Below are 27,804 nucleotides of genomic sequence, written 5' to 3'. Positions count from 1 at the left end.
CCTTAAAATCGAGAAATCCCATTGGTTATTAACAATAATAACCAATGCAAAACCCCAAAGGTACATTTATTGGATACTTTTGCTTTGGGCTCTCCAGAAGTTGAGCAGTGGTGAGTGCAGATGAGTGCAGATGTTGGCGGGTGTCAGGGGTTCTGAGGGAGGATCCCAGCCAGTTTGTGCCATTGGGTGGTGGTGGTGGCAGCTTATGTAGTGTTGAGGCCTGCTATACTTTCGGATAGTGAGTGCCCATGGTGGGGAGTAATGTGTGTGGCAGGTGCGCAAAGATGTTCAATCAAGACTTAAGAGGATATTGATGTGGGACATTTCTGAGGGTAATGATGTGGGATCATTAAAGGCAAATATTTATGAGTAATTCTACTTTGTAATCCTTTGTGGAAATAGGTAAGGGGTACATGGTATAGACAAGTGCTTTTGGGAAGACAGGGAGGCTTTGTCATCTCTCTCTATCAGTGTCCCATCCCCACATCATGGACTTTGCAGGCTGGTATTGGTATAGCTCAGAGAGTGGAGCTCCACATGGTCTGGGCTCTAAATTCTGTCTATACCGGCCTGCATGAGTGACAAAAGGGTTACATTTGAAAACCCTGGTTGATATTTCTTGGACTTTCCGTTTACTCTTTTTTTAGTACCTAGTATATTATTCATTGTTACCACTTCCTCTTAATGTACAAAGTAGTATATATTGCACCTCCCATGAAGGAGATGATAGGACTGACCAGTTGGTAAGTGATGTTAATTTAGACACCTGTCAGTACAAATTTGCATTAAATAATCTTTGAAACAGAAAGTCGTTGGGGTTTTTATCTGGAGCTCCTATCTTGACCTCTGCCAGCATGGTGCTAAAGGTCTTCTTTTATCTTGCATGCAGAGTGGATCCCTGTTGTCTTTTGTACTTGGAAGAAGTCATACTGGAATAATCTTGTCAGCTTGATTAAAGTTGGTGACTTTTAGGGCCCTTTTCCACTAGCGCGTTTGCGCCAGCTGAATCGAAAAATCGCAAACCGCTAGCGATTTTACAATCGCTAGGGTTTGCTAAATAACATAGGAATCGCGGTAGGGTATTTCCACTACCGCGATTCATTTTTTTGTCAAACGCGATCGCGCCGCGGAGCGATCTTTGCCGCGATTTTGCTATGCAGTACAGTGCATAGCAAAATCGTGAACGCAATCGCCGGAGGTTTCCTGACTTTTGCGATTCAGCAATCGCTAGCGTTCAGCGTGAACGCTAGCGACTGCTAGTGGAAAAGGGCCCTTAGTGTGTTCCTAGTGTGGACTACAGCCATATTTGTAGTTGTTGCAATGAAGAAGCATCCATCATGTGTTCTTTTTAGCTATCCCACTGAACTGATGTAATGCTGGCTGCAGTGCCTATATTTCTGCACATACTAGGTTGATGCTTCATGGTTTTGTCAGTAGTGCTGTAAAATGCATAAAGGCCCTACTGGATCACATACAGAAACAGATGGGAATAATTCAAAATTACGCACCAACAAGAATGGAGAAGAGGATGCCAGGCCGTTCAGATACTGGCAGAATGTCCCGATCTTGGTCTTCTGCTCGTATGGCTGGTGTAACATTGACTGGATTCACTTTTGCCTAAAATTGAGAAATCATAGGAGAACATAAATAAGGAAAATAAAATAGGACTTTTCTTTAATACCACTACTATAAATGTTAACAGAAGTTCAATGTGAAAGATCTGGATACTTACTATGCAGTGGACTACTTAAAGTGACCATGTAATGAGAGGGATAAGGAGCTTCCATATTTTTTTCCTTTTAGGCTGCTTTCACAGTGGGACATTAAAGCCCCACGTTACAGCAGCCTGTAATGGAGCCCAACTCAAAGCAATGATAAATCAACGGGCTATTCACAGTGCCCATGTTGCGTTGGAGTATAACGCAGCCGGTAAATGAAAGTGCAGCGTGCTGTGCGTTATACTCGTATTTGGTTGCGTTAGACTGTTTGCGCATGCTCAGTAATGTTTTTTTTTTTTAAATGTGCCGCATGCGCTGTTTTCGTTCCATCTGTATGCGTCAAAAAGTATGCATCATGTACGCATCAAGAGACGCATAGCACAGTTCAATGTAATGCCCAACTTCAAAGCTAACATGCGTTGCGTTAGGGGCACGTTATGCGACCTTAACGTCGCATCAAACACAACGTCTTAGTGTGAAAGAGACCTTAAACAAGCCATGGTTATCCTGCTGATTTTTCTGACTTTAAAAATCACAAACTTGAAACAAACATGCAAACTATGGTCAAACTTTAGTCAAAGCTCCTAATTTGCATACTTGATCTGGGTAAGTGGCTTAAACAATTGGAAATTGGATCAGTAGGAAAGACAGTAAACTGGTGTTATTTGAAAGGAAATTGTAGCCTCCAGATCTCTCTCACTACAGAGTCACTTTAAAATGTTTTTGTTTTATTATATAGTACGTTACCTGGCGGCCTTTTGTGCAATCATGGAGTCCTACAGGCATCTAGTTATTTGTTACTGTACAAGTGTACCTAATAAAGCAATTACAAATAAACAAAACCAAGAGAAAAAAATCGCAAACAAGCTTGTGATAGCTGTGTGCACTTTAATCGAATACTTTCATATTTTAGGCTGCATTTTCAAACTTTTAGCTAAAGATGTACTGTTGGCCAAAAAGAGCAAACATGAATGATTTGAATGTCTACACTCATAACCTTTGAATAAGAAATATCTTTCAGATCTCGGAGGAATAGACTGCATAACATTTGAATAGATGGCCTAAAATTTGAAAACCAGGCTTGCCGTTTGAAAAGCATATTAGAAGTGTAGCCCTATACTCAATACAGTCTATATTTAAAAGTGTAACTCTGGATGATTTGGTTTCCTTAGGCTTTATAAGTATAACTGCACTTAACCTCTATTCAAATGAAACCCTGCAGACATTTCTAAATTGTCTCACAACAGTTCTCCTGAATTCTATAGAGCTGCAAGCTTTGATGGTGAATTTGGGAAGCGCTTACCTATAGGAAAATATTGTGCTGTGAAAACTATTAAGTGAACGAAAATGTATGCAGTTTAAGACATTACATAATAGGTTTCTACCCTGTGAAAATGGTTACTGCTCAGACTCTAAATCAAAAGGTAATCATAAGAGTAAATACCTCTGCAAGCTTGAATGTGCTGTGTCATGGCATTGCTGCTATATTTGCTGCTGCTACATTTGCTGCTGCTACTATATTTCTAAAGCTGCACAAAAGCCACAGACAGAAGCTGGAGTCTTTCAGTGGGTTTTGCGTGTAAAAGCCATTTTTTTCTTTGTACATGTAAATTACAATTATAATCCTGGGGTGAATAATTGTGTGGAACTACTCTTTAAATTGAATCTGAGGTGATAAACAAATGGAGACTTATTTTTAAACAATGCACATTGCCAGGCTGTCCTACTGATCCTCTGCCTCCAATACTTTTAGCCATAGGCCCTGAACAAGCATGCAGATCAGTAGTGATGGATAAACATTGCGAATGAACGTTCATGGACCATTCGCAAACATTTCTGCAAAAGTTAATTTATTAATGATTAAAAGTGAAAAATTGCTGCTTATATAAATGCGGCCCTAACCCTGCAAAGTCAACAGTGATGTGAAACACATTGTTTGACAATGTCAGGTAACAATAATTTTTTAAAGTACAATGAGGTCACTAATCACTATTTTAGCATAGTGACTCAGCCACACAATACACTATACTATACGGGTGGTGTACAGTAAGCCTCAAAATAACTTTTGGAGTCCCTAGTTAGGGCCTGAGCCCACTAACACAGTTGTGTCCACTTTTCAGGTAGACATCAATGTAACAGATGCTGAAAAGCGGACAGAAGCGGACAGAAGTGGACACAACAATTAGTGGGCTGAGGCCCTTAGTGAGCTACAAGGAGCAGAACACCTATGGAAGCAGATACATAGCACTGGATAACACAGAATTGCTACCTGTATGTCCTTCAATCAGCAGCACAGTGACTCAAAGCAGACTGTAAAATGGTTGCTAGGTTAATTTCTTTTATCATCCGTCTTGTAACACGTTACTTAAGGGTGAAGGGTCAAAAAATGGCTCCATTTTAAAGTATAGGGCAAACACAAACTTTGCATAACACTTCAGGATCAGAGTCATTTACGTTAAATGTAAACAACAAACATTTGTTGTTCACCATGAACTGTCTGCTAGTGAACATGTTGGTCTATCATTACAGATCAGATGTTTTTAACAAAAATCTGACAATATTAACTGTGTGCTTGTTTCAGCTGTGTGATTCAGACACTACCACAGTCGAAGAGATCAGTAGGATGGCCAGGCAACTTTTTAAAAGGAAATAAATATGGCAGCCTCCATTAGACTCATCTCGGTTTCCTTTTAAAGAGAGTCTGAAGCGAAATTAGTTTAAAAAAAAAATACATTTCTGAACAGCACGCACTTGTAGAATACTGTTCACCCAATTATCACTGCTCTGAGCCCTTCAGTTTTCTTTTTATTACATTAAAAAAAAATCCAGGACCTCCTGGATAAAATGGTCACTACTCCTGTTTCCCGGTCGCGGCTCCAGCCGGGATAATTTATGCTAATGCATCTTCTTCTCTGCAGCTGTAGGACTCACACGTTCTGTGAGAGGAGTCTAGCAGGCACGAGGGGGTGAGCATGTGGGGGTGGAATAATAAAGGGAAGAGTGACAGAGGGGTTGGAAGAGGTGGAAATTGACACACCAAGAGGCAGAGCTACTGCAAACTGCTCTGCCTCCTCCTGTCCCTTCATGGCAGCATAATATATGACCTGGAAAGTCATAGGATTTTGCCAGTAATTTACAAGGGCATAAACAGCTTGTTTTTCAGCAGGAATGCAGCAATTCTGCTTGGCTCATGAAGATAACGTGGAGTCAAGTGAAAAAACAGGAAAACAAAACTTCAGTGTCTCTTTAAGCTGCAGTTGTAATAATGCACAAAACACTTCCTGCAATTCAAAGATCCATGTGGAAAAAGGAGGGGCTGGCTAATGGTGGTAGACAGAAGCCCTATATAAAGAGAGGTCTCTAAGATGAAAGGCTTGGATCATAAGCTGAAAAGCAGTGCAGTAAAACAAAAGATGCATTTCATCAAACAGCTGCCCCATTCTTGTAGACAGGACAGTCACTGCAAGTTCTCTACATTGTCAACAATGTATTATTCATTTTGAATGCAAACTTAATTACTTCTGAAATCTATTAATATGCAAAAGTAAGTATAGCTCATTTGGTACTGTAGTACTGTGCATACATACTACACTAATGAGATCAATAAAAGCAGATTTAGCTTTCAAGTAAATGTGTTGCTGTTCATTACTAAATAGAACACAAATAGCGAGAACAATATAAATGATGTCAGAAGTTTTGTGTGATGGAAGATGATTTGTTTTTTTGGCTGAAGTAATATTATGGCTTCTAGAAACCCCTTACTGCTCGCTCAGATTGGGACAGCTTAATTGCAATGTGCACTCGCCAAACAGAAATACCGTTGAGATAATTTTCTTAAGCAAAAGGGTTATTTTTCTTCAGTTTTCCTATCCAAACCACTAACTACTCTTGCCAAAAGAAAGGGAAAAAATGCCAAGGTGCCCATTTTACTAAATGTATGTAAACATTCCAAACAAAACCTGCTGTGAAAATGATGTTAAGCGTCTGTATAAATACTTCACAACAATTTGTTTGAAATCTCTTCCAAAGTTAAAATGTATCTTCTATGGTTAAGTATACAGACTTCAAACAGTAAGCTCTCCCAATGTTATTGCTATTAAATGCTGCTTCACCATTGTTGCTGCCAACTGCATTAAACAAAACGTAATACAAAACAAACAGCCCTTAGAATTTAAAATGCAATTAATGGGTTGCGCTAATGAAATGTAAAAAAAAAAAAAGGAAATAAATAATAATAATTGTTAAGGCTTGTATAGTGCTTTTCTACTGGTAGACTCAAAGAGCTTGAAAGTTGCAACCATTAATAACACCCACAGTAGGCCATCCTGGAGTGTTAGGGAACTTGGACCAAGGACTCTTTATTGCATAGGTACTTGCTCCAGCCAGGAAGTGAACCCGGTGCTCCACTACATTATCCAGCCACTATAACCACACACATCAGCAAAAACCATTTGTAAAGCGCTTTTCTTCCATAGGACTTGTTTCTGTACTCTTTATAGACCACACAGTTATCCTATCTGCTTTTATCCCAAAGTAATGCTACTTGTGTAAAAGTTCCAACGTTCCACACCAAAGACTGAAGTATCTCTCCATAGGACCACAATACAATACAATAACATTTGTAAAGCGCTTTTCTTCCATAGGACTTGTTTCTGTACTCTTTATAGACCACACAGTTATCCTATCTGCTTTTATCCCAAAGTAATGCTACTTGTGTAAAAGTTGCAATGTTCCCCCACCAAAGACTGGAGTATCTCTCCATAGGACCACAATAAGCCATACACTCCGTAGAGCTTGGCTTTACAAAAAAAATGGCCCACAAAAAATTAAGTCGATAAGAAAGCACATTTTGAGTTTGCCAAAAGGATTGTGGGTGACTCCCCGAATGTATGGAGGAAGGTGATCTGGTCAGAAAAGATTAAAACAGAATTTTCTGGCCACCAGGGAAAATGCCATGTCCGGGGAAAATCCAACATATTCCATCACCCCAAGATCACCATCGCCACAGTGAAAATTCTGGTGATAGCACCATACAGTGAGGATGCTTTTCATCAGCAGGGACTGGGAAACTGGTCCTGTAAAGATACACGTGCAAGCATGAACTGCTGGATTGTTTTGATATTTGAAGTGGCATTAAAAAGAACCCAGAGTGAGAGACAAATGGAGGCTGGCACATTATTTCCATTTAGCCATTACCAGTGGCCTGGCAATCCTGTGGGTCTCTTTGGTTACAGTGGTGTCTGAATCACACACCTGAAACAAGCATGCAGCTAATCCAGTCTTAACTCCGAGAAATCTGATCAGAGCTTGGTCAGAGTCTATTGCTAAAAGCACTAGAGGTAATGGATAAGCAGGATAGCAATGAGCATTATTTAAAAGGAAATAAATATGTCAGCCTCCCTAGGTTTCTCACCTCAGGTTATCTTAACTAGAAGGAGTTAGAGGTAGGCAAGTTGCCAGCTGGAGTCTTGGGCATCTGTTTCTGACATGTCCCAAACTGAGTGCCCTACACTCATTTCTATCCTTCTGTAATAGGAGGTAATAAACCTTTCCACACCAGTTTGTCAGTTAGTTAAATTGTTTTGCATATAGAGAGTCCCTTGCGAATAAGAAATAATCTTGTGGATTACCTTGATATTCGTTTGGGCTAAGCCATTTTGGAAAAATATATCATTTTGTGGGACTCTAATGATTTTCAAAAGAAACTCAATACATGCAGATGAATGTTTTTTTTTTTTGTTGTTTAGTTTTTTTGCTTTTTAAAAAAAAAAACAAAAAAAAAAAACAAAAACAAATATTGCAGGTAAATTTTGCTATTGGGGTTTTAACTGTTAGATGATGACAAATATATTTTAATATTTTAATAAAGTGGGTGTATGTAGTTCTGCCATAATATTACAGAAATATCTAGAAATAATCTTGGTGAAATTTTGCAAAATAATACCATTTCTGGTTTGGCAGTAGCCATCAATCGAACGGCAAGCTTAAAAGATCATTTGACCTCAAGGGCACTTAATATAAGCAGTTCATCATTTCTGCTTATGTCACAACATCAGTAAAATGGTGGGGTTTGAAAAACAGCTCAGAGTCTAATAAAGAGGTAAGTTCATGGAACTATATTGGTATAAGCAAGTTCAGTCTCTCACTGATCTTCCCCACTATAAATGTCTAGACTGTGCTGTCAATCTGATTCATATTTTATGGGATGTCATGACACTTATTGAGTGGAGCGTGGTTAAAGGGAAATTATTGTAAATGTGCTGCTATAAATATCATTATTATTACGGCTTTTATTTGCAGAGTAAATGATAAGAAAAAACTCTGATCTGTGAATATGGTCCATGCACTTAAATCTCTCAACCCACAGAAGTTTACATTATGGAAGATTCACTTTAAGATTTGTGAGCCTGAAATGATTTATAATATGTGTGGGCCACAAGGCAGGAAGCCTTCTAGCACACTAATAAAGTAAGATGGTGTTTTTTTAATCAAATTCCGTGGTACAAATAAAGGCTCACAAACACTGTAGATGAGCATCTGGTGATTGCAAATACCTACACTCAAACATTCAAACACCAAGGTCTATGAAGAATCACATAGTTGAAAAATATGAATGCAGCCAGACATTGGGCTTGATTCACAAAGCGGTGCTAACTGTTAGCACGCCTGTGAAAACCCCCTTAGCACGTCTAAACGAGCTTTTCACGCGCAAAACTTTATGTGCGCAAAACTTTATGCGCGTAAAACTTTACGCGTGCACTGCACAGAGCGAAGGGCGCTCCACGCGAAGTGCCCAATAAAGCCTATGGGACTTAGCGCGTACAAAACTTTGCGCGCGGTACTTAGCGCGCGATCTGATTCAGAAATTCGGTGCTAACCTACTTAGCACCCTGGTTAGCACGTCTAAAGACTTTAGACGTGATAAGTAGGTTAGCACCACTTTGTGAATCAAGCCCATTGATGTAAGGAAACTGAACAGCAATGGCTGAAAATGCCTGTAGCTTATTAGACAATCATGTACAGCATGCCAAGATTTTATGCAGATGCAGAGGGCTGAACACAATGCAGAACTGAAACTCTACTGCACATTTGCTCCAAAGAAAGTTGATGGCTTGGTAGACATACATTATCACATAATTGCACAAGTATATTAATGAGTTTATTTAAATTTTGAATTTTGAATTTTTTTTTGTGGGGGACTACACTTGCATAATTGCAAGTTACTCCCCAAACTATAAGATGTACCTAGGTTTAGAGGGCAAAAGTAAGGGCAAAAAAAAATACTAAACCTGGTGCGTATTTGGTGCAGGGGCATCTTCTGGGCCTTTTCTCCTCAAACTGTCTATCTAAGGGCTGGAGTACACCACAAGAGCTTGTTAAACGCTAGAGATTTTAAGAGCTCTTGCTAATGCGTTGCTATGGGGGATTTTTACAAAATCACATCCCTCCGGTGCACACACACATAGGATAACATTAGCAGGAGCTTTTAAAATCACAAAGCACTCAGAAAAGCTCTTCTGGTGTGCACTAGAGTTGGGCGAACAGTTCGGCTGTGTTAGCCGAACTGCAGCCGAACTGTTCGGCTGCCCAAGCTGTCATATAGTTATGTCTCTTACTACTTCCGGGTCGCAATGACCCGGAGTAGTACGTCTGCGCTGGCCCGTCACTCATGACATCACACACATGCGCATCCGGAAGTAGTAAGAGACACAACTAAATGACAGCTTGGGCAGCCGAACAGTTCGGCTGCAATTCGGCTAACACAGCCGAACTGTTCGCCCAACTCTAGTGTGCACCAGCCCTAGGCTAGACTGCCAAGCTACACTAATCCCCTGCTCCCCACTAGCTACACTAACTACCGTACAGTAACTCCTCCTGCCCCATGTCCCTCAGTCTCAGTAAACTGAATCAGTAGTACAGTCAAAGTTGTCCTTACGGGGCAGCCTTAAAGAAAGTGCATAGTGCATGTTATAAACATGAAAAGAATGCCCAAATGTATGATCAAAGTACAGTGGAACCTTGGCTTGCAAGCATAATTTGATCCAGAGACATGCTTGTAATCCAAAGCACTCTTATAGCAAAGAAAATGTTCCCAGAAAGATTAATATAAACTCAGATGATTCATTCCGCAATCCAAAAACATCAATATTTTTATATAGAAAACAATGTACTGAACTGTGTAAAGTAAAAATGTGAAAAAGATGTTAACTACAACATAATCATTGCTATCTGTTGACTCACCACAACCTATATTTTTCAACGAATTTAACAAGAAGCTTATCCTTGAACAGTTGCTTTTGCCTACTTTTGAGGATTTCACAGAAATGTGACATTGTGCAGTACCTAGTTAGATTAAGTACAATTAAGTATAATCCTGCATGGTCAATGGGAAAAAACATTAACTCAGTTGTGATGATATGAAGCAGATATACTCTTTTTGCTTGTATATCAAGTCAAAATTTCATCAAAAGTTTTGCTTGTCTTGCAAATCGCTCTTTAACCAAGTTACTTACTACTTTTCCAAGCTTTTACTGTACAAGGTGCCCAGTGCAGAGAAATAATGACAAAAATTACAGTGCAGTGAAAAAGAGCCATGTAAGCAAGAATGAATTGTGAGAGCTGCAGTCACTTGCAGAGAGTATAGAACAGGAAAGTATAATGCCATACTTGCTGGATACGTGCAGTGAAGGGAAGAAGTGCAAGGAGATAGGCTCATCAGAGGCCTATATATCATTCAATCTGTAACCCTGCACAATTATTCCCAGAAGACCAACAATAGGATTAATAACCAAGACAGTAAGGTTCATAAAAACTAAGATTTTGTTCATTCAGAGAAAATATCTATGTAATTTCATATAGGCAAGGTAATTAGGACATGCTGAGCCCAACTAATTACATGAATACAAGATCTTCAGACTTAACTGCAGAATTGACTTATTCATCAATTGCTTCTAAGCTACTTCTCATTTACCGCTCACCAACTGTTCATGTCATTATGGTTCATCACCAATGGGCATAAAGAGTCAGCTATAGCTCTAATTGCTTCAGTCTTGTTAGATGAAGTTTAAGTTTAACCTCTTGAGGACTGCAGTGTACTGCTAAACCAGGCCATTTTTAGCGAAATGTGCCACTGCAGCTTTAAGACTAAGCTGCAGATCCGCACAACACAGCACACCAGTGATTCCCCCCCTTTTCTCCCCACCAACAGAGCTCTCTGTTGGTGGGGTCTGATGACTCCCCCCATGTTTATTTTTTTTAATCAATGTTATTGTTTGTTTGTTTTTTAAATCCCCTGTTTCTTTAAATTCCCTCCCTCCCGCCAGCCAGCCAATTATGGCGATTGGCTGTCATAGCCTTCTGCCTATGAGAGCCGATCACTCTCTTGTCCCCCCAGGGGGACAGCCATGTCAAACGGCTGTCCCCAGTGCAGCGCTGCTGCTGATCGCAGCACTGCACCATGTAAATAGACGGCGATCACGCCGTCTAACAGTCTCCCGAGCGGCAATAGCCGCTCGGAGACTGAAGGTGGGGTGGGGTCCGCCCCCCAAGCAGGAGATGCGTGCGCAGCCTGCGCACGATCTCCTGCAAAACAGAGTCCCAGGACTTTACGCCAATTGGCGTTAGGCGGTCGGCAAGAGGTTAAGAGGACAACTTGGGAACAGAATGCACCTTAGTCATTTTGACTTAAAAAAATCTTTAACAAAATCATCATATACATTTTTAAGGTGTGAATTACACTTTTCATATGGACAAAGACAATGTGTGAAGCCTTCTTAAACTTCTTTAACTATCTAGCAGACCCCAACATGAATAATGCAAATTATATCATCATTAGAATGATTGCATATGGAGAACAATCATTCTAATTATGATATAATTCATCTGAAGCATTACACTAAAAAAATTCCATCAAAGTCCGCAATTTTATGATGTTAGGGACTCCAGAAGAACCCCACAAGAATATTTTAACAGCTCAGTGTGTGTGTGTGTGTGTGTGTGTGTGTGTGTGTGTGTGTGTGTGTGTGTGTGTGTGTGTGTGTGTGTGTGTGTGTGTGTGTGTGTGTGTGTGTGTGTGTGTGTGATGGGGGGGGGTGAAGATAGAAGATATCTACGAAGTAAATGACCTTACATTAAACTTTTTATAGTTCAACATTATTTTACTTGTTAGGTCTCTGTGGACTACAGATGGGTAAACCATGTTTTCCTTTATGACAATGCAAAAAGTTACCATTGACCAGAGATGCACACACAATATAAACACGTACAAACAAACTTCTCTGCCGTGCCACTGCCTACACCTAAAGCACCAATTATGATACCCAGAATGCATGAGAAAGCCAGAGGAAAACAAAAGTTAATTTAGGCCAAAATTAACAAGATTCACTCCGCATAGAAAAATAAAAAGAACAACCATGCTCCTCTGTTAACCTATCCCCTATTATTACTGTTATTGATTTAAAAATCATCAGCATGTTACAGTAAAGGTACCATAATGAACAAAATGTATTACAAATTTCAAAGCACAAAAAGGTGAGAGAGCCTTGCCCTTGCAAGGATAAAGCAGAAAATGTTTGTTTTTTACCCAGCTTCTGTTTCTATTGTATTTTAGGTTTTACAGACTAAGCTCGATTGTAAAATCAGCAAGCAGGGTCTTTTTTCCTGTGTCAGAATTTGTACTTCATTAGAATTTGTACTAATGTATGCAAGTTTTATTTTCTATTTATTTCCTATTTTTACTGTACAGCACTGTTTAACATGTTGTTGCTTTATAAATTGAATAAAAAATATGAATTCACTTATTTGATGTATTACTACTATCAGCAGCTCAGCGCCACACCCATAGATCTTACCTTTTCTAGTTTACATTTAAAACCACTACTGCTATTTAGAAAAAAAAATCTGAGCATGCCTCTTTCAGACAGATAGCTGAAATACATGTGTTTGTCCAGCAGTTGATTGTCCAATCTTCTGGGCCCAAATGCCATTCTTATTCAAATTAAATGCTGCTACATGTCACCATTTGTAACACTATGCGAGTCAGTGTTTGGCATGCAATGGTGTAACCCCGCGGTAGAAAACCACGAAATGTTGCGTCCGAGCACAATCATGCTCAGATGGGACTTCATGAGGGGCCGCTTGTCCACATCCGTGCTGAGCGCTAACAATCACCCGGCCAGTGCATGACAGCAGCTGACAGTGAATGCACCGCCTTCAACAGCCCATCTAAAAGAGTCCTTATATCAGTAGAGTAGTGGACCAATGAGGTCATCTTCTACTTTGTGCACTTTTCTAGACCCAATGACGCAAAATAATACAGTGAATTGTGAAGTAAATGCAATCTAAATATTGTTTGCTTACAACTGAGTAATTTGCCAAAGAGAAGGTAAGTTTATATACGTTTTATTATTTTACATTTAATCCACAGGGATGTCTCTTATACCACTATTTGTCCTCCAAAAACGCAAATTCTGCTTTGTACTAATTTTATTGGCATAACAGGACTAAGAACTAATTTAAAATTGCTTATTTTCTATTTATAAGATATATTTAAGCTTGCTTCGAAATACAGTATACAGGGCTTAGTTTAATTTTTTGAAATGCAAAAATTCACAGTAACCAGGTGGTTACTGAAAAGTATAATAGGTTAAGGTACTTTGTTTGCTGCCTCAATGAATCTGTATCCACGGAGACTATACAATATGCAACTTGAAAAGGAGCACTGAAAAAAAAGAATGTATAACTGGGATTCATACAGAAATGGCTTGTTTGTGTTTAGCCTTGGAGCTTTTCTAAGGTCCCTGAAAAATCAAAGAACTGTATAGGAGGGTTCGAAGAGCTCTGATGCTCAAGCTGCCTAGGAGCAACTTTAAATCATGGTTTTTATGGAGTTTAACTCCTCTGATGCAGATGAAAGAATATCTTTGTTCTATTAGAAGTGTGAACTGATCATTGACAACATTCTGCTGTTGCCATAAATAGAAAAGAATTTGTAGCTGAGAGAAGAGGAGCAGAGATTTGGCTTTCCATAAACACATATCCTCATATTTGCTAAAGCATTATTTTATGTGACATTTCCATCAGCAAACAGCTCATTGTCAATACTTCTTAATGACGACTGCCAAAAGTGTGTTTACGCAACAACACAATGCACACAGAATAATAGCTGGGATACACAGCCTGAGAGATATTCCAGGGAGTTTTATTTACTAGTCAAAATTAAGTATGCATTTTCTAGTACAATACAATAAGCAGTTTACATGCTGCACAGTCTGTTTTACATACATAAAAATCTGTTTTATACTTGTATAGGTTGTTATTTCCAGTAATACAGTTTTTGTACGCCATTTTGATATGGTTTGTGAAAGGCTTCATTTATCAACAGATTTGTCACTTTTTATTCACCCAGCCCCCTGCATAGCTAGGCAAATATGATCATCATTTTAAATGTAATCTCTTCTTTTCCTGTTCCTATTCTTTTTATTGGACAATAAACCAGCCTTATCACACTGCTAATTCACTAAGTGAGAAAAAAAGGTGGAGGGCACTTAGACTGTTTTCTGCATCTAACTTCCACCCGCTGCTGGCCTGTATATTAGGTTACCCACTATCCCTAGTATAAGCAAAAGTATATTTTATATTCAAAACAGGTAGCGCTGGAAATAATATGTAGTAGTTACAAAAAGTACCTTTAATTGGTGCTTAAAACAATTGCTTGAGCATCAAATCCCACATGTATGTATGTATGTATGTATATATATGCATACATATATATATATGGCAATCCTGTATATCTCCTGGTATCAGTAGTAATTTGAGTCACAACCCTGAAACAAGCATATTGCTAATCCAGTCAGATTTAAGTCAAAGCACCTAATCTGCATGCTTACTCTGGGTCTATGGCTATAAGTATTAGAAACAAATGATCAGGGGGACAGCCAAGCAACTTGCATTGCTTAAAAGGAAATAAATATGGCAGACTCCTTATAACTCTCACCCTCGAGTTCCCTTTAAGTCAATCTGATATATTCTAATTCATGGATGGTATGACAACTAAAGTTTTTATATTTTAGGGATGGCCATAACATTAAAATAGTTCAGAAAGGGTGACCAATTTATTCACCTAATGTAAATTAGAAGTAAAAGAGAACAAACATTTTAGATCACATATGAGCCTTATGCAATGAGTTTTCTCCCAGAAGATAATTTTAAAATGTTTCAACAAAAACAAACAAAAACTTTTCAGCCCTTAGTAATTGAAAAAGTACGAAAAAGGAGGTAAGAAATAATATATTTATTTTGAGAACCTTCTTGGTGGGCGCTTTAACTTCCCTGGTGGTATGATTATTTCAATATTCAATTTTTAGGGTCTAAAAGTGGTGCAATTTTTGTAGCACTAAAATGCAGAAATAATTATACCACAGAGAGATATGTGGCAGCCCCTGTACTTACTCACCTCTCTGGGTTCCAGCGTGGCAGTTCTCCCTCCATATTCCGGGTGGCACTGTAACCCTATAGTGAGATCCTCGGGTCACCAGGGCGATGCAGAGCCTTAGAGGACAGGAAGAAGAATAGCTGCCAGTGTCTGGATCCATGGGGAGGTGAGTGAAAACAGGTTCTTTGTACCTCTCTTATTGGGCATGAAAGAAACTGATTCATGTCTAGCAAATGTTGATACAAGCTGGAGAATTGGGGCTTAGTAAGTCAAGCACATTGTAAGTAAAATAAAAAGGAAACACTAATTTTTGCTGCTGCACAGTGAGATACAAAACTCAGCAACGAAGGGGCAACTATAGGTAAGCAGCTAGATCAACTGGAAGAGGAGCTGTGGTAGGTCCCAACTACCCTTCCTCCAGTACAGGAGTCCAGCCTCCAGATCAGGTGTTGTTGTGGCTGCAGTTGTTATGGGTGGAGAGATCATGATAGACACACTTGTTATATGACAATTGGCTGTAGATATCATCAATAGCAGACACGGAAAGGGATATGAGAAGAAAAGGAACAAAAAGTGAAGGCCCCAATAAAGTTTACCTGGAGGGTTCTATGATTTCTGGTTACGCTACTGCTCAATAATGCATACAAGTCCCACAGTGCTCAAAGTGGTCTTCAGCTGGACTGTGCTTCTTACAGCTGATAGATAACAGCTCTTTCCTGCCATCACTTATTTCCTTGCTAAATCAGCTTTTCACATCAGTTTAACCTACCCAGCGTTCAATTTCCCCAGGATTTCTGTGCAAACAGTGATAAAATGTATTTTTAAAACTTTTTTTTTTCTGTAACTTGCCAAAATGTGTCAAGCAAGGGTCTAGTATACAGTGCAGGAGAGTATTGATGTGTATGCATGTTTATACTGTTCACAGCATGTTTTTTTGAACGGACATTTCTGTCCATACCGCTAGGGAGGTTAAATAGTTTTAAGTAAAAAGTTGAGAAATATATAATATATTGGATTTGAATACGGGGTAAATGAACATAATTTCCAAGAGTGGGGTTGGTATATACAGTAAATATGAAGTAATTAAAAAAAATAGCGAGCACTGACATCTTGCTTACTATGAAGTTACACTGGTATGATCTTTCAGAGTCCAGGTATGAAAACAAAAGTAGCTCGAGATTGAAGGTAGGACATCAAAACAAACAACGGCTGTGTATACAATGTAATTAGAATACATTAGTGCTTGAAACTATCATCCTGGAATAAGCAAGACTAGTGCTATTACCAAGATAATTCAGTATTTGTATAGCGCCTTTCTCCTATCGGACTAAAAGTGCTTGCGAGGCAGCCAAAAGACCGCGCTCAGTAGGTGATGCAAATAGAATAGCCTACAACAATATAAATCTGAAGTACCTAAATGGAAAATGCAATACGTAATGATCAATAAACAATCATTAGAAACAGCACTGTGCAAGGTTGAAGCACCTGACTGGAAATAACCATAGGTGGCAGGAAGGAGGCTGACTGGAAATAACCATAGGTGGCAGGAAGGAGGAACACTGAGACTGAGTGGCTACCATGGCACATAACTGCTCCTGAGTTTTCCTTTTAAGATGAATTTACTAAGCTTGAATTTTATTCCCATATGTTTAAATCAGTGTAGTTTTAAATGAATTTATCTGTTATGGCCAGAACCCAAAGTCTGGCCACTTTGGGTTCTGGCTGGTCAAAGCTAGAAATGGCCGGCTGAAGTGGCCAGTGTGCGAAACGGGGACTTTTTTCAGACTGCGGCCAGCCACAATGCATTATGGCTAGAAGTGGCCAGCCAAACCACGAAGTTCCGTTCCCCAACGCAAGTTACCTCCTCTCCCTGCAGTTCACTTGCTGCAGCCGACTTTCCCTCTCCTGCATGGACCCGGGGCTGCCTTTCATGGTGCCGGTATTTTGTCCGCAGACCGGTCTGCTTTCTCCACTCCTGCAAGGCTTCTGGGCTGCCTTTCCTCTTTAGTGCTCTCCTGCATGGACCTGGTACTGGCTTGTATGCTGCCGGCTGCAGCTGATTCCCCCGCCGACTTCCGTCTTCACCTTCTCTCCATCTTCTCCCCCACTGCCTTCTGTCTTCTTGTCTTCCAATGCTCCCGAGCAGTTCACCGCTCCACGCCGCCGCATTAAAGTAGACCTGAACTCTTGCACAGGACAGAAGTAAAAAAACAGAGAAATTCACCCTGTTTGTATTTAGAGAGTTTACCCTGTCTAATTCCCCCTCATCTGTGTCTACTCATTCTACTTTCCCCTACTGTTATGCATCATATTCATATGGGAAAAGAAACTTGCATACAGAACAGTGCTCGGAAAAGGGAGTGAGCTGCCTTTCCATCAGGCGCCTTTAGGCACATATGCCTTATAGTACATCCGGCCCTGCTTATCACAATTATGTATTTATATATTTTTTACCTCTATGTGCTAGTGGCTTTATCATTTACAGCCACCATATTATCATTTACACTACCTACTTTTACTGGGTTTTGCTTTTGTCCTGCTGCAAAAACATAATTTGATGGTCCCTTCATTAACACTTACATGCAGAGCGCAGCTTGTTTTTGCATATGTGCATTGCATTAGCAGGAGTAAGGGCAGCTTCTAGGCTAAATTTCACCCAGGGCCCAGGGAGAGGGTGTAAAAATCCCCCCCCCCCCGTGAAGCCAGGTATAGGTGCCTGCAGTATAGGTTAGCCAGGTCTAGTTGCACCTAACATAGGTAGCCAGCTATAGTTTCCCCCAGTATAAGTAGCCAGTATAATTGCCCCCAGTGTAGGTTAGCCAGGTAGGTGCCTTCAGTATAGGTAGCTAGTATAGTTGCCCCCATTATAGGTTAGCCAGGTAGGTGCCTTCAGTATAGGTAGCTAGTATAGGTGCCCCCAGACCCCGTATAGGTTAGATAGGTAGGTGTACCTGGTATCGCCCCCAGTATAGGTTTGCTATGTGGGTGCCTCCAATATAGGTAACCAGTATAGTTGCCCCAGTGTAGGCTAGATAGGTAGGTGCCTACAGTATAGGTTAGAAAGGTAGGTGCCCACATTATATGTGAGATAGGTAAGTGCCCACAATATAAGTTAGATAGGTAGGTAGGAGTCACCAGTAAAGGGTAGATAGGTAGGCACCCCCAGTATAGGTTAGCTAGGTAAGTGCCCCCCAATATAGGTTAGATAGGTAGGTGCCTCCAGTAAAAGTTAGATAGATAGGTGCCCTCAGTATAGGTTAGGTAGGTGCCCACAATATAGGCTAGATAGGTAGGTGACCCCCGTGCAGGTGATGGAGGGGGGAGCCGCAGCCACACAGACCACTGAGAAGAGCCCGACTTCTCCCCCCTTCCTCTCCCCAGGGCTCCCCTCCGTGCTCCCCTCTATTTGCAGAGTTAGCGCAGGGAAGCTTGTATTTGTAACTTCCCTGCTCGTTCCAATCGCCGGTGCTCCCTTACCGCTGAACTCCGTCTGCATAGCCACCACTGATAAATGCTCTACTTCCTGCAGGAAGCAGCAATGGAACATTGCAAGGCTTCATCCCATTTTGCCTGTTCTAGGTCAGGGATATCTAGCTTCCACCTGGCAAACAGTCTCTGTATGGTAGAGGAGGTGGTAGGGAGTATAGTTTTATAGAGGGAAGAAAGAGCCTTTGGGAGATGCTTTGTTGCTGCTATTCAATTCAATTCCAGCACTTTATTTTCATTGTGTAACACAACGAAATTACTTTTCATGACAACCCCACGGTTCATATAGGGAACATAGTGATAGTAACAAGGGTAGGAAGAGAAGAAAATATACAAGTATGCCAGGTATTACAGATATTTTAACAATTTGTACACAGTGTTAATTATTTCAGAGAGGATTCAGAGTTCATCAAGGTGAGCCCTCTTCATTTCCTCTAGAGTCTCTATGGACTCTAGAGGAAATGAAGACACCAACAGCAGGGACTCCTGAGAGCTTTTGAAACTAAGTTTCTTCTTCAGGCATGTTTTGAACTGGATCAGAATCATACCCTGGTTCTGATCAAGTTCTGAAACATACTTGAAGAAGAAACTTTAAGTTTCAAAAGCTTGCAAATAAATCTTGTACAGTTAGTCATTAAAGTTATCACCTAAACATCTTTTGTTGTTACGTTTTCGGATTATATACTTTTCAGCACAGCACCCTGCAAGTGAAAATGTACCTAAATGTACAATAGAAAAGTAATGTAAGCCTTATTTTAAGTTTTGCCTTGATTGCTAGGAATCAAAAAGGTATTTGATTGATGAGCTGTAATTTGTCTCTGATGAAGCAGTCTGCTCAACTGTAAAAAGTCTGCATCATAACTTTTAGCTGTCATGAACTGTATTTAACATGCACATGGAAGTATGTACTGTATTATTATGCTGTGAACTACGATAGAAACACAACTTACAAAATTTGTTTTTTATGTTATATTGATTTTACAAATACAAACAAAAGCTAATTAACACTTACTTTACTATATGATTTATTTAGTAAAAATTATGATGTAATATAGATAATTCTATGAAATGAGAGAATGCTGTAGGTGTTATTTTTTACTAAAAGCTACTTTTTGAATAGCTTGGAACAACTCATTCCTTTTTCCTGCATGCCAAGGCTCGATGTGCCAATCATGATCCTGCCAGAACACTGGTGAAAGCAGCAACTTTTCAACTTTTTATCCAGCCGTGAGACATACATTCCAGCCAAAAATGGCTTTGAGCACAGAGGGCTTGCAAACAGTATTACTGTGATCTATAACACAGAAACAACATCCGGGAAGAGCTTTTTACTTACCTAGTGGTAGACTTCTTTCAGACCGCTCCTCCATTTCACTTTTATCATCGATACTGTTTGCTAACACTTTCAGTACAAAGAAACTGCTCCCTGATACTTGAAGTGCTTTCATTTACACAATGCCTGATCCAGCTCCCCCTTGCTGGGGTTTATTGTGGCATTCAGTAACAATGGTTAAATCATGGAAGGGACAACTGTGTTCAAAAAGTAGTAGAATGCTCTGTAATGATGACCAGAAATATGCCCTAAGGCAACATGTAAACTAAGTAAAGCATAACAATGCATTTGAAATTTCCTCTACATATCTCAAGTATTTTCCCATAGCACTAAAATCTGACCTAAAGGTATGCAAGCTCAGGACCAGACACTTCTATAGTCATCTAGTTATTCTATTTTCATGCATGATAAAAAAAAAAAAAGTTTTCACTAACTGTGGCTATATACCTTACAGTCTGACCTGTTAAATGATCCATGAGCTTAAAAAATAAATAAATGTTGATCTACTTACCTGGGGCTTCCTCCAGCCCCTTGAAGTCTCTGTGTCCCTCATCGCAGGTCCACTGGGAGACACTTTTCTGTCGTCCCCTCTGAGCGGCCGCCGAACTCGGCCAGGTTGGCAGCCGCAACAGAGGGAACCACATAAAAGGGCTGGCAGGAGACCCGTGACAAGGGACACAGAGACTTCAAGGGGCTGGAGGAAGCCCCAGGTAAGTAAATCAGCATTTATCTTTAGCTCATGGATCCTTTAAGTAAAATCTTACTAACAGATGGTCAGTAAAGTGATTGCCTGTCATCCTAACTTTTAAAAAAATTTAATTGTTCACTTGCTGTGCTGATTCTATGTGTCTAATTTTTTATGGATCACTTATCCAGGACTTTTGTACAATCTCTTTTAGAACTTGTAATCGATTGCTGTCCTCTGCCTTCCCAGTAAATGTGCTAATTGATAGTGTTTACTCTCATAGTTTGATGGAGTAATTGGAGTCAGGCATCCTTTATCCATTACAAAGGAAGTTGAACTTTATTGAACTGAATTGTTTCAAGTTTTTGTATACTCCCAGAATATCATATATAGGTTTGTGCATGTAAGAAATGGCTTTTGTATGGGTCTGATCCATTTCCAGATCATGCCTGAAGAAGATACTTAAAGTTTCACATTTGCCAGGAAATCTTGTAGAGTTAATCCTTAGTTATTATCTAAACAACTAATGTTGTTATGTCTTTGGAAACTCAACATGACTAACGCTGGACCACATACAAGTGGGTTATCCAGAACATGCATTTCACTTTTTTGACTCCACTCTTAATAGCACTCTAAGGCCTCTTTTCCATGGACTGTTGAACTGTGTGCTCAGCAAGCAGTTGCCAAGCTGCAGTGAGCAGTTATCAGGCAGCAGTGAGCAGTTACCAGGCAGCAGCAAGCAGTTATGAGAGTATGAGAGGCATTTCGATGCCTATCAACAGTCCGTGCAAAAGAGGCCTAACTCAACTGAATGCTTGTTTCAGTTGTGTCACTCAACAATCAGAAGAAAAAGGAAACAAATATGGGATCCTCTTTATTCATTTCATGCCAGGTTTTGTTTCAGACTGGAAGCACACTTGGTGGTTTCTAAAACCATGAGTTTACTGCATTGTGCATTTTTGCATTTTTCTGTGGGACTGTGCATTTTCAATTGCGGTTTTTGGTGCATTTGCGTTTTTTCAAAGGTTTTTAATTTTCAATGGATAAAGATACAGTATCATTTTTAAATTAAAGACACCTCAAAAACTCATGTATAAATGTACTCTTCTGTGTCTCCATAGAAATACATTACATGCATTTTATTAAAATATGCAGCAAGTTGTGTATTTTGAAAAATGCATATTGGAAAACAAAGAATTATGTGTTTTTTATGCGGTCCATGAACTATGACTATGGGAAAAAAGGTATGTATTTTTTCATAATGCAAGTGATTCTGCCTAGTGTGCTCCAAGCCTCAAAGAAGCAAGAAGGTATACTTTCTGATTAAAGTATTGTAAAAAACAAACAAACAAAAACATTTCAATATTTGCTATTGGGTTATGACTTGAGTTGTATTTGGTCATATAAAACTTGTGGTAACTGTATGACAAGATTGCAAAGTATTGTTCGTCGGAATATATTCAGAGGCCTATGCTTTAGAAGAGAAGTCACAGTGCGAAAATTTATTTTCAGATAGAGTTGTGAAATAGGAAATATGCTTACAAAAACTGATAAGACTCCATTGTGTAAACATCTTTGCTAAATGTCAACCATTTAAAGATCCACAACTAATTTTCAATGACATTTGATATACAATGACAACAGCTTTCCACTAGATCGTTTTTAAAGAAAATAATCATGGCTGCAGTATTTTATTATGTGTCAGAAATGTTTCAGTATAAATAAACTTGGCTACAGTTTCAATCTGCTATACTTAGATGTCCACTTAAGGAGAAATTGTACTTTAGGTAACAAAAAACAGCGTCCTTCTTATCAGCTCTGTAAATTGTTAAGCTTTTAATAAACATTATTTCAGATGCTTTTATTTAAAGCAAACAATAGAAGCAACTGCTACTGCTAAGGTTTCCTTGCATTTTAGATTGGATAGTCAGTCTAAAGATAGCCATACATCAGGCCATGTTGGGCAGTTTCGACCAAGAGAAAAATCTCTTTCTAATCGAATCTGATTAGAGAGAGATCTGTTGGCTGCCAATACACCACAAGTCGATTCCCAATCAATTTAAGCATGAAATCTCTCAGCAATCACCGAAGCCTGTCGCCTCGCTGCTGTTCCGTAATGTATAACTGTGCTGTAAGTGTGCATTTAAACATAGCCTGTATCGCGGTGCCCGTCTTCAGCCACTCTTCCTTTAGCTGCATACATGCCGCCTGGGTGGCGCGTGTCATGTCACATGCCGGCACAGTGTATGCGGCTAATAGAAGAGCACTGGAAGATGGACGGGCACCATGACGCAGGACAGGTAATGTATAAATGCCCACTTACAGCACATATATACATTGCAGGAACAACCCCGATTGCATTGCATTCATACCATTTGTCGCTCGTCCCGACATTGCTTGCCGCTAATGCTGTACACCCGATCGAGCAAGTCTGTTCTACATCAAGCAGTATGTCTAACTGATTAATGCAACCAATTTTTGCCAAAAATGGGTCACATCGGTAATCGGACACGCACTTGACGGAACCAATTTTCATCTGGTTTGATTATAATAATCAAATCGGATGGTCCATCGGCCACCAAGTCGCCTATCATCACCTAGCAATGTTAGAATACATCAAAAAGTTTTCCCATGCCGTAGTCTGAGGCTAAAAGCATCAAAAAGCCTTGATCTGCTATTTTCAAAAACAAGCAACATGGATTCTCTTCAAATTTCACCAATTAGCCTAAAACGTAGTTCTTGGCACTTCAAAATTTCAGTTTGGAATCCTCAGGCAACAATCATTTGTTTAAAAAAATAACCTTTTATGAAAATCCCCAGGAAATCTCTGGGATTAACAGATTTAAAAATTGTTAAAAATAAAGTGAATAATCTAATTTCAGTTTGAATTTTACTGGACAAATTTCAATATTCATCACAATGGAGAACTAGTTTGAAAAGAGAAGCTAATTCATCCTGAAAAGTGTCCCTTTTGCTATATGGGCAAAAACAAAAAAGACAAGGTCTCCTTATTAGTCTCAAACCAGCCCCTGGCTCAATAAATTAACTAGCCATTTCCCATTGCTTAATCTATTTGAAGTTTATATCCATGCCTGATCACTTTTTACTAATCCTATTTTCCAGATCTATCATCATCCATAAGTGTTGCAAATATACTGCACTATAAGCGGTTTTAGGCAAAACGGCCAACTCAGCCCAAAACCGAACCGTCTGATTGAGCTATTCAAGTCTTCCTGAATTAGCAATCATGTCTTGAGTTTTAAAAAATACACATCACTCATTATTGTCCCTTCCAAAGAAGCATCAGTCCGAATGTCCCATGACATCCTTCAGTAAACCACAGTGTCAGATTGCTATTGTTCTGTGTCACTTGTCACTGTAGTCATGTAATAAAAAGTGTCTGTACAGCATCCCTCCAAAAACGGTATCCAAAATAATCAACCACCGTCGTTCTGGGTGACAACAACTGGACATTTGATGAAAATTGCATTCAAGTATCATTCTTAGTGAATGTAAAGGTCATGTTCTTTATGCGTCTTTCTCAAACATTCTAGTAGTTCTGTCAAGTTTAAGCAATATTGGCCTTGCAGTTGTTTTGACATTTAAGCACAAACTGTAAACTTCTTTGGTGAAAGAGGTTAACATAATTCTAGATACTCTGTAAAGCACTTTGAAAACTGCAAGAACTATATAAAGTTCAGCAACCTACAGTATGTTATTTGGTTGCTGAACCTGTATATGATGATGCCTTTAGATTTAACACTTCACAAAAAATGTTGCAGTTCTGAAACAGAAAAGAAGGAAAAGCTTTTCTGTGTCCTCACCTTGTATCTGCTTTCTGTGCACACAATGATCTATTGTACTAATTGCAATAACATTCTATTTAACAATGTACCTCCCCAATGCTTTTACCCTATCAGCAATCCTGCTGAGTACTAATTACAACCTTCGGTATAGGTATATTTTCATATAGCAAGAAAACAAAAAGGGGGCGGGGTGTCTGGGAATATAAAGCATGATATTATTGAATCTTGCTGCAAATTAAATGAGTTGAAGGATTTTTGTGGTAACTAGTTAATTATCAATACAGGAAAACGTTCCTTAGAATTATTTACCGCACTAGTCTAAACGGTGCAATGTGTTAATTACTTAAATTGCTTTATCGAAGTGCACCATAGCGACACCTCACATTTTCTTTTAAAAACGCCAAATAAAAATTAATTACCGGTAAATTTGCATTTTTATGATTTCCTGACATTTTCTTGCTCTCCTTCCTAACAAAGTGACATTTTCATTGACAACATAAAACTGACTTATCAATAATTTACACAATAGAAGGACAGTTCCAGTATTAAAACCTGAGAAAAGAACAGATTAAATGAATCTTTGTTGGCAATGCAATCATGCAACAAGAAGCAATCAGTCCCCTTATCCAAGGCGACTGACTGTTTTGACACTCCTGAAAGAGACTCCTCTGTTAAAAGCCCTTTAATACAAAAGCTTTGCTTTTTATTAAGTTATATCACATCTACCAACTGACAGGATTGCCTATTTAAGCTGTCATTCTTTTCTTTACTTATTATATTGAATATTATAGCATTTAAGCTGTCTCTCTGCAATAGAAAATAACTCATCACCACAATAAATAATGTTTGGAACACAAGCAGGAAACATATAGATGAAAGCTGAATTTTTCTTTCGGTAGTAAATATCTCTGGTTACAATATTAATTTGCATATGACTACAGTAAAAAGTACCGTACTCATTGATCACAAACTGGTCCTTTTATATTCACTATCTAGAAACATATTTTTGCAAGCATCCATGAGGTCAGGGCAGCCATCAGGGGGGGGGGGGGGGGAGAACTAACACTGCAAGGGGCCCAGGGCTTCTGGGGGCCCTGCCCCCCCCCAAAGCGTTGGAAGGGCAGCATGTGCTGGCTGCGAGCCTGTGGCTCACTAACCAGCACACCGCGTTCCAGCACTGAAAGAGTGACATCAGCACTTGAACGCGGGGAGAAGATGAGTGAGCCCGCTACAGCGGACTTTCTGTAATTGAGCTGGAACCACCTATACCTAGCTACCTATACTGGGGCACCACCTATACCTGGCTACCTATATTGGGTCACCACCTATACTTGGCTACCTTTACTGAGAGCACCACCTGTACCTGGCTACCTATACTGGGGTACCACCTATACTTGGCTACTTATACTGGTGCACCTATAGCTTGCTACCTATACTGGGGGCACCTGTACCTGGCTAACCTATACTGGTGCACCACCCATACCAGTCTACCTTTACTGGGGGCACCTATACCAGGCTACCTATACCAGGGCATTACCTATAGTTGAATACCTATACTGGGGCACCTGTATCTTTCTGACCTATACTGGGTCACCAGCTATACCAGGCTACCTATACTGGGGGCATCTATACCAGGCTACCTATACTGGGGCACCACCTATAGCTGGCTACTTATACTGGGGGAACCTATACCTGGCTACCTATACTGGGGGCACCTTTGCCTGGATACCTATACTGGGTGCACCCATATCTGGCTAGGGCAGGGGGACGAGCTTAGACAGAAAGGGACAAGAGGTGATAAAAGAGGCACAGGGGGAACAGAGCCAACAAAAGAGGAACATGGAGAATAGAAATGAGATGGAACATGAGGTCACACAGAGGAACACAAGAGGCACAAACTGTGGTGAGACAGAGGGGGACAAAAGAGGCACAGGAAGAAAAGAGGGGGACAAAAGAGGCACAGGAAGAAAAGAGGGGGACAAAAGAGAACGGATAAAGGATAAGAACAGACCTACAAGTCCCTAACTCCTTTGTTAACCGGGTACTACCTGTATTTTGCTAGTATTTGGCTCCACCCACAACATGCCATGGTCACGTCCACTTTTTGCCTCATCAAACTGTGCATGCTGCTTTCTTCAGTGTCAGAGCCATGCACATTTTTCGCCACAGCGCACTTCACGCATGCACATGGGGGTGGGGTGGCTAGTGAGCGAGCACTGCAACCAGTGGGTGGTCCCAGGGAGGGGAGGGGCAGGCCTGATGATGTGTGAGGGGCCCCAACATTTCTGATGGCGGCCCTGCATGAGGTGTTAAAAAAACGCTTATCTTCTGTGCTAATATATGGTTATAAATTGTGACAAAGTCGATACCCAGGAGGTAATCGATTTGTCCCAGGTTGTGTTGGATGGGAGGTACATTTCACACCTGGGATCAGACGCTACATCCAGTAGCCGCTCCGGAATAAAAGGTTTTGGCTGTCTGTCACATGGACAGAGGTTAAAAACCTTACTTGGGTCCGGAGCTGACCAGATGCAGAGTGGGCGGGCGCATCTGGTCGCCAGATCCTGGGTGGATCGATTGCTCTGTGTATGTGGGCTTCTGCTGGAGTCAGGCTCACAAAGAGTTATCAGAGCAGTTTGAAAGACTGGAGAAGGAGGAGAGAGAGAGGGTGTGACCAGCAAGGTCTGACAGTCTGCTGGGAAAGACTTCACGTTTGCTTTCAGGAAGCTAGTTTGCTCTGGAGAGAAAGTGCAGGCTGCACGTGGAGTTTGGTGTGTTCCTGATATTGAAAGCTGAATGTAAGCTGGTGGCCTCGACTGGCCTTTTTGTTTTTCATTTGAACTGTACTTTACAAACCGCCAAAAGACTGCTGTTTAAGAAGCCTGCTGTCAAACTCTGGTTTGTTTTGGAAACTACACCTGTCTGTGCTGCTATCTCCCGCTGAGTACTCACCATTTGCAGCTGATCCCTCACAAAATGTTATAAAAAACATGTTTAAATTATCCCATAATTGAAATAGGATGCTTTCTCATAGTGAAGAAATTACCTTACAAGTAAGAAATAGTAGAACAGCAGAGGCACCAATAAGATTAATGTACACTAAAACAGTTTAAAATAAAATACTCACAAAGGTAGGCTACCACACAGGCAACCAATGTATAGGCAGGTGGGGATTATGAACATGACCGCAATCAGGTTAAGACATCACTCTCTGTAGATTCGAAGAAGGGGGCAACACCCCTCCACCAAGGGTGAACACAGTATGAAATAGTAGTACAACAGAGGCACCAAGAAGATTAATAAACACTAAAAGCAATTTAACAAGGGAGGTAGTGGTGGACTTG

General features: G+C 40.1%; 1 protein-coding gene across 1 annotated transcript in view; it reads right to left on the bottom strand.

Moving 5' to 3' along the window:
• PCDH15 (protocadherin related 15) overlaps window positions 1-27,804 on the bottom strand; it is a 1,564,441-nt gene that overhangs the window by 899,603 nt on the left and 637,034 nt on the right. The window contains exon 10 of the mRNA XM_068257852.1: window positions 1,509-1,617. Coding sequence (XP_068113953.1) covers window positions 1,509-1,617 — 109 coding nt within the window. The remainder of the gene's footprint in view (window positions 1-1,508; window positions 1,618-27,804) is intronic.

This window comes from Hyperolius riggenbachi, chromosome 10 (assembly GCF_040937935.1).
Source record: "Hyperolius riggenbachi isolate aHypRig1 chromosome 10, aHypRig1.pri, whole genome shotgun sequence".
NCBI classification, from domain to species: domain Eukaryota; kingdom Metazoa; phylum Chordata; class Amphibia; order Anura; family Hyperoliidae; genus Hyperolius; species Hyperolius riggenbachi.
Note: the sequence above shows the minus strand (reverse complement) of the source record. Positions and strands in the feature narration are given on the sequence as shown.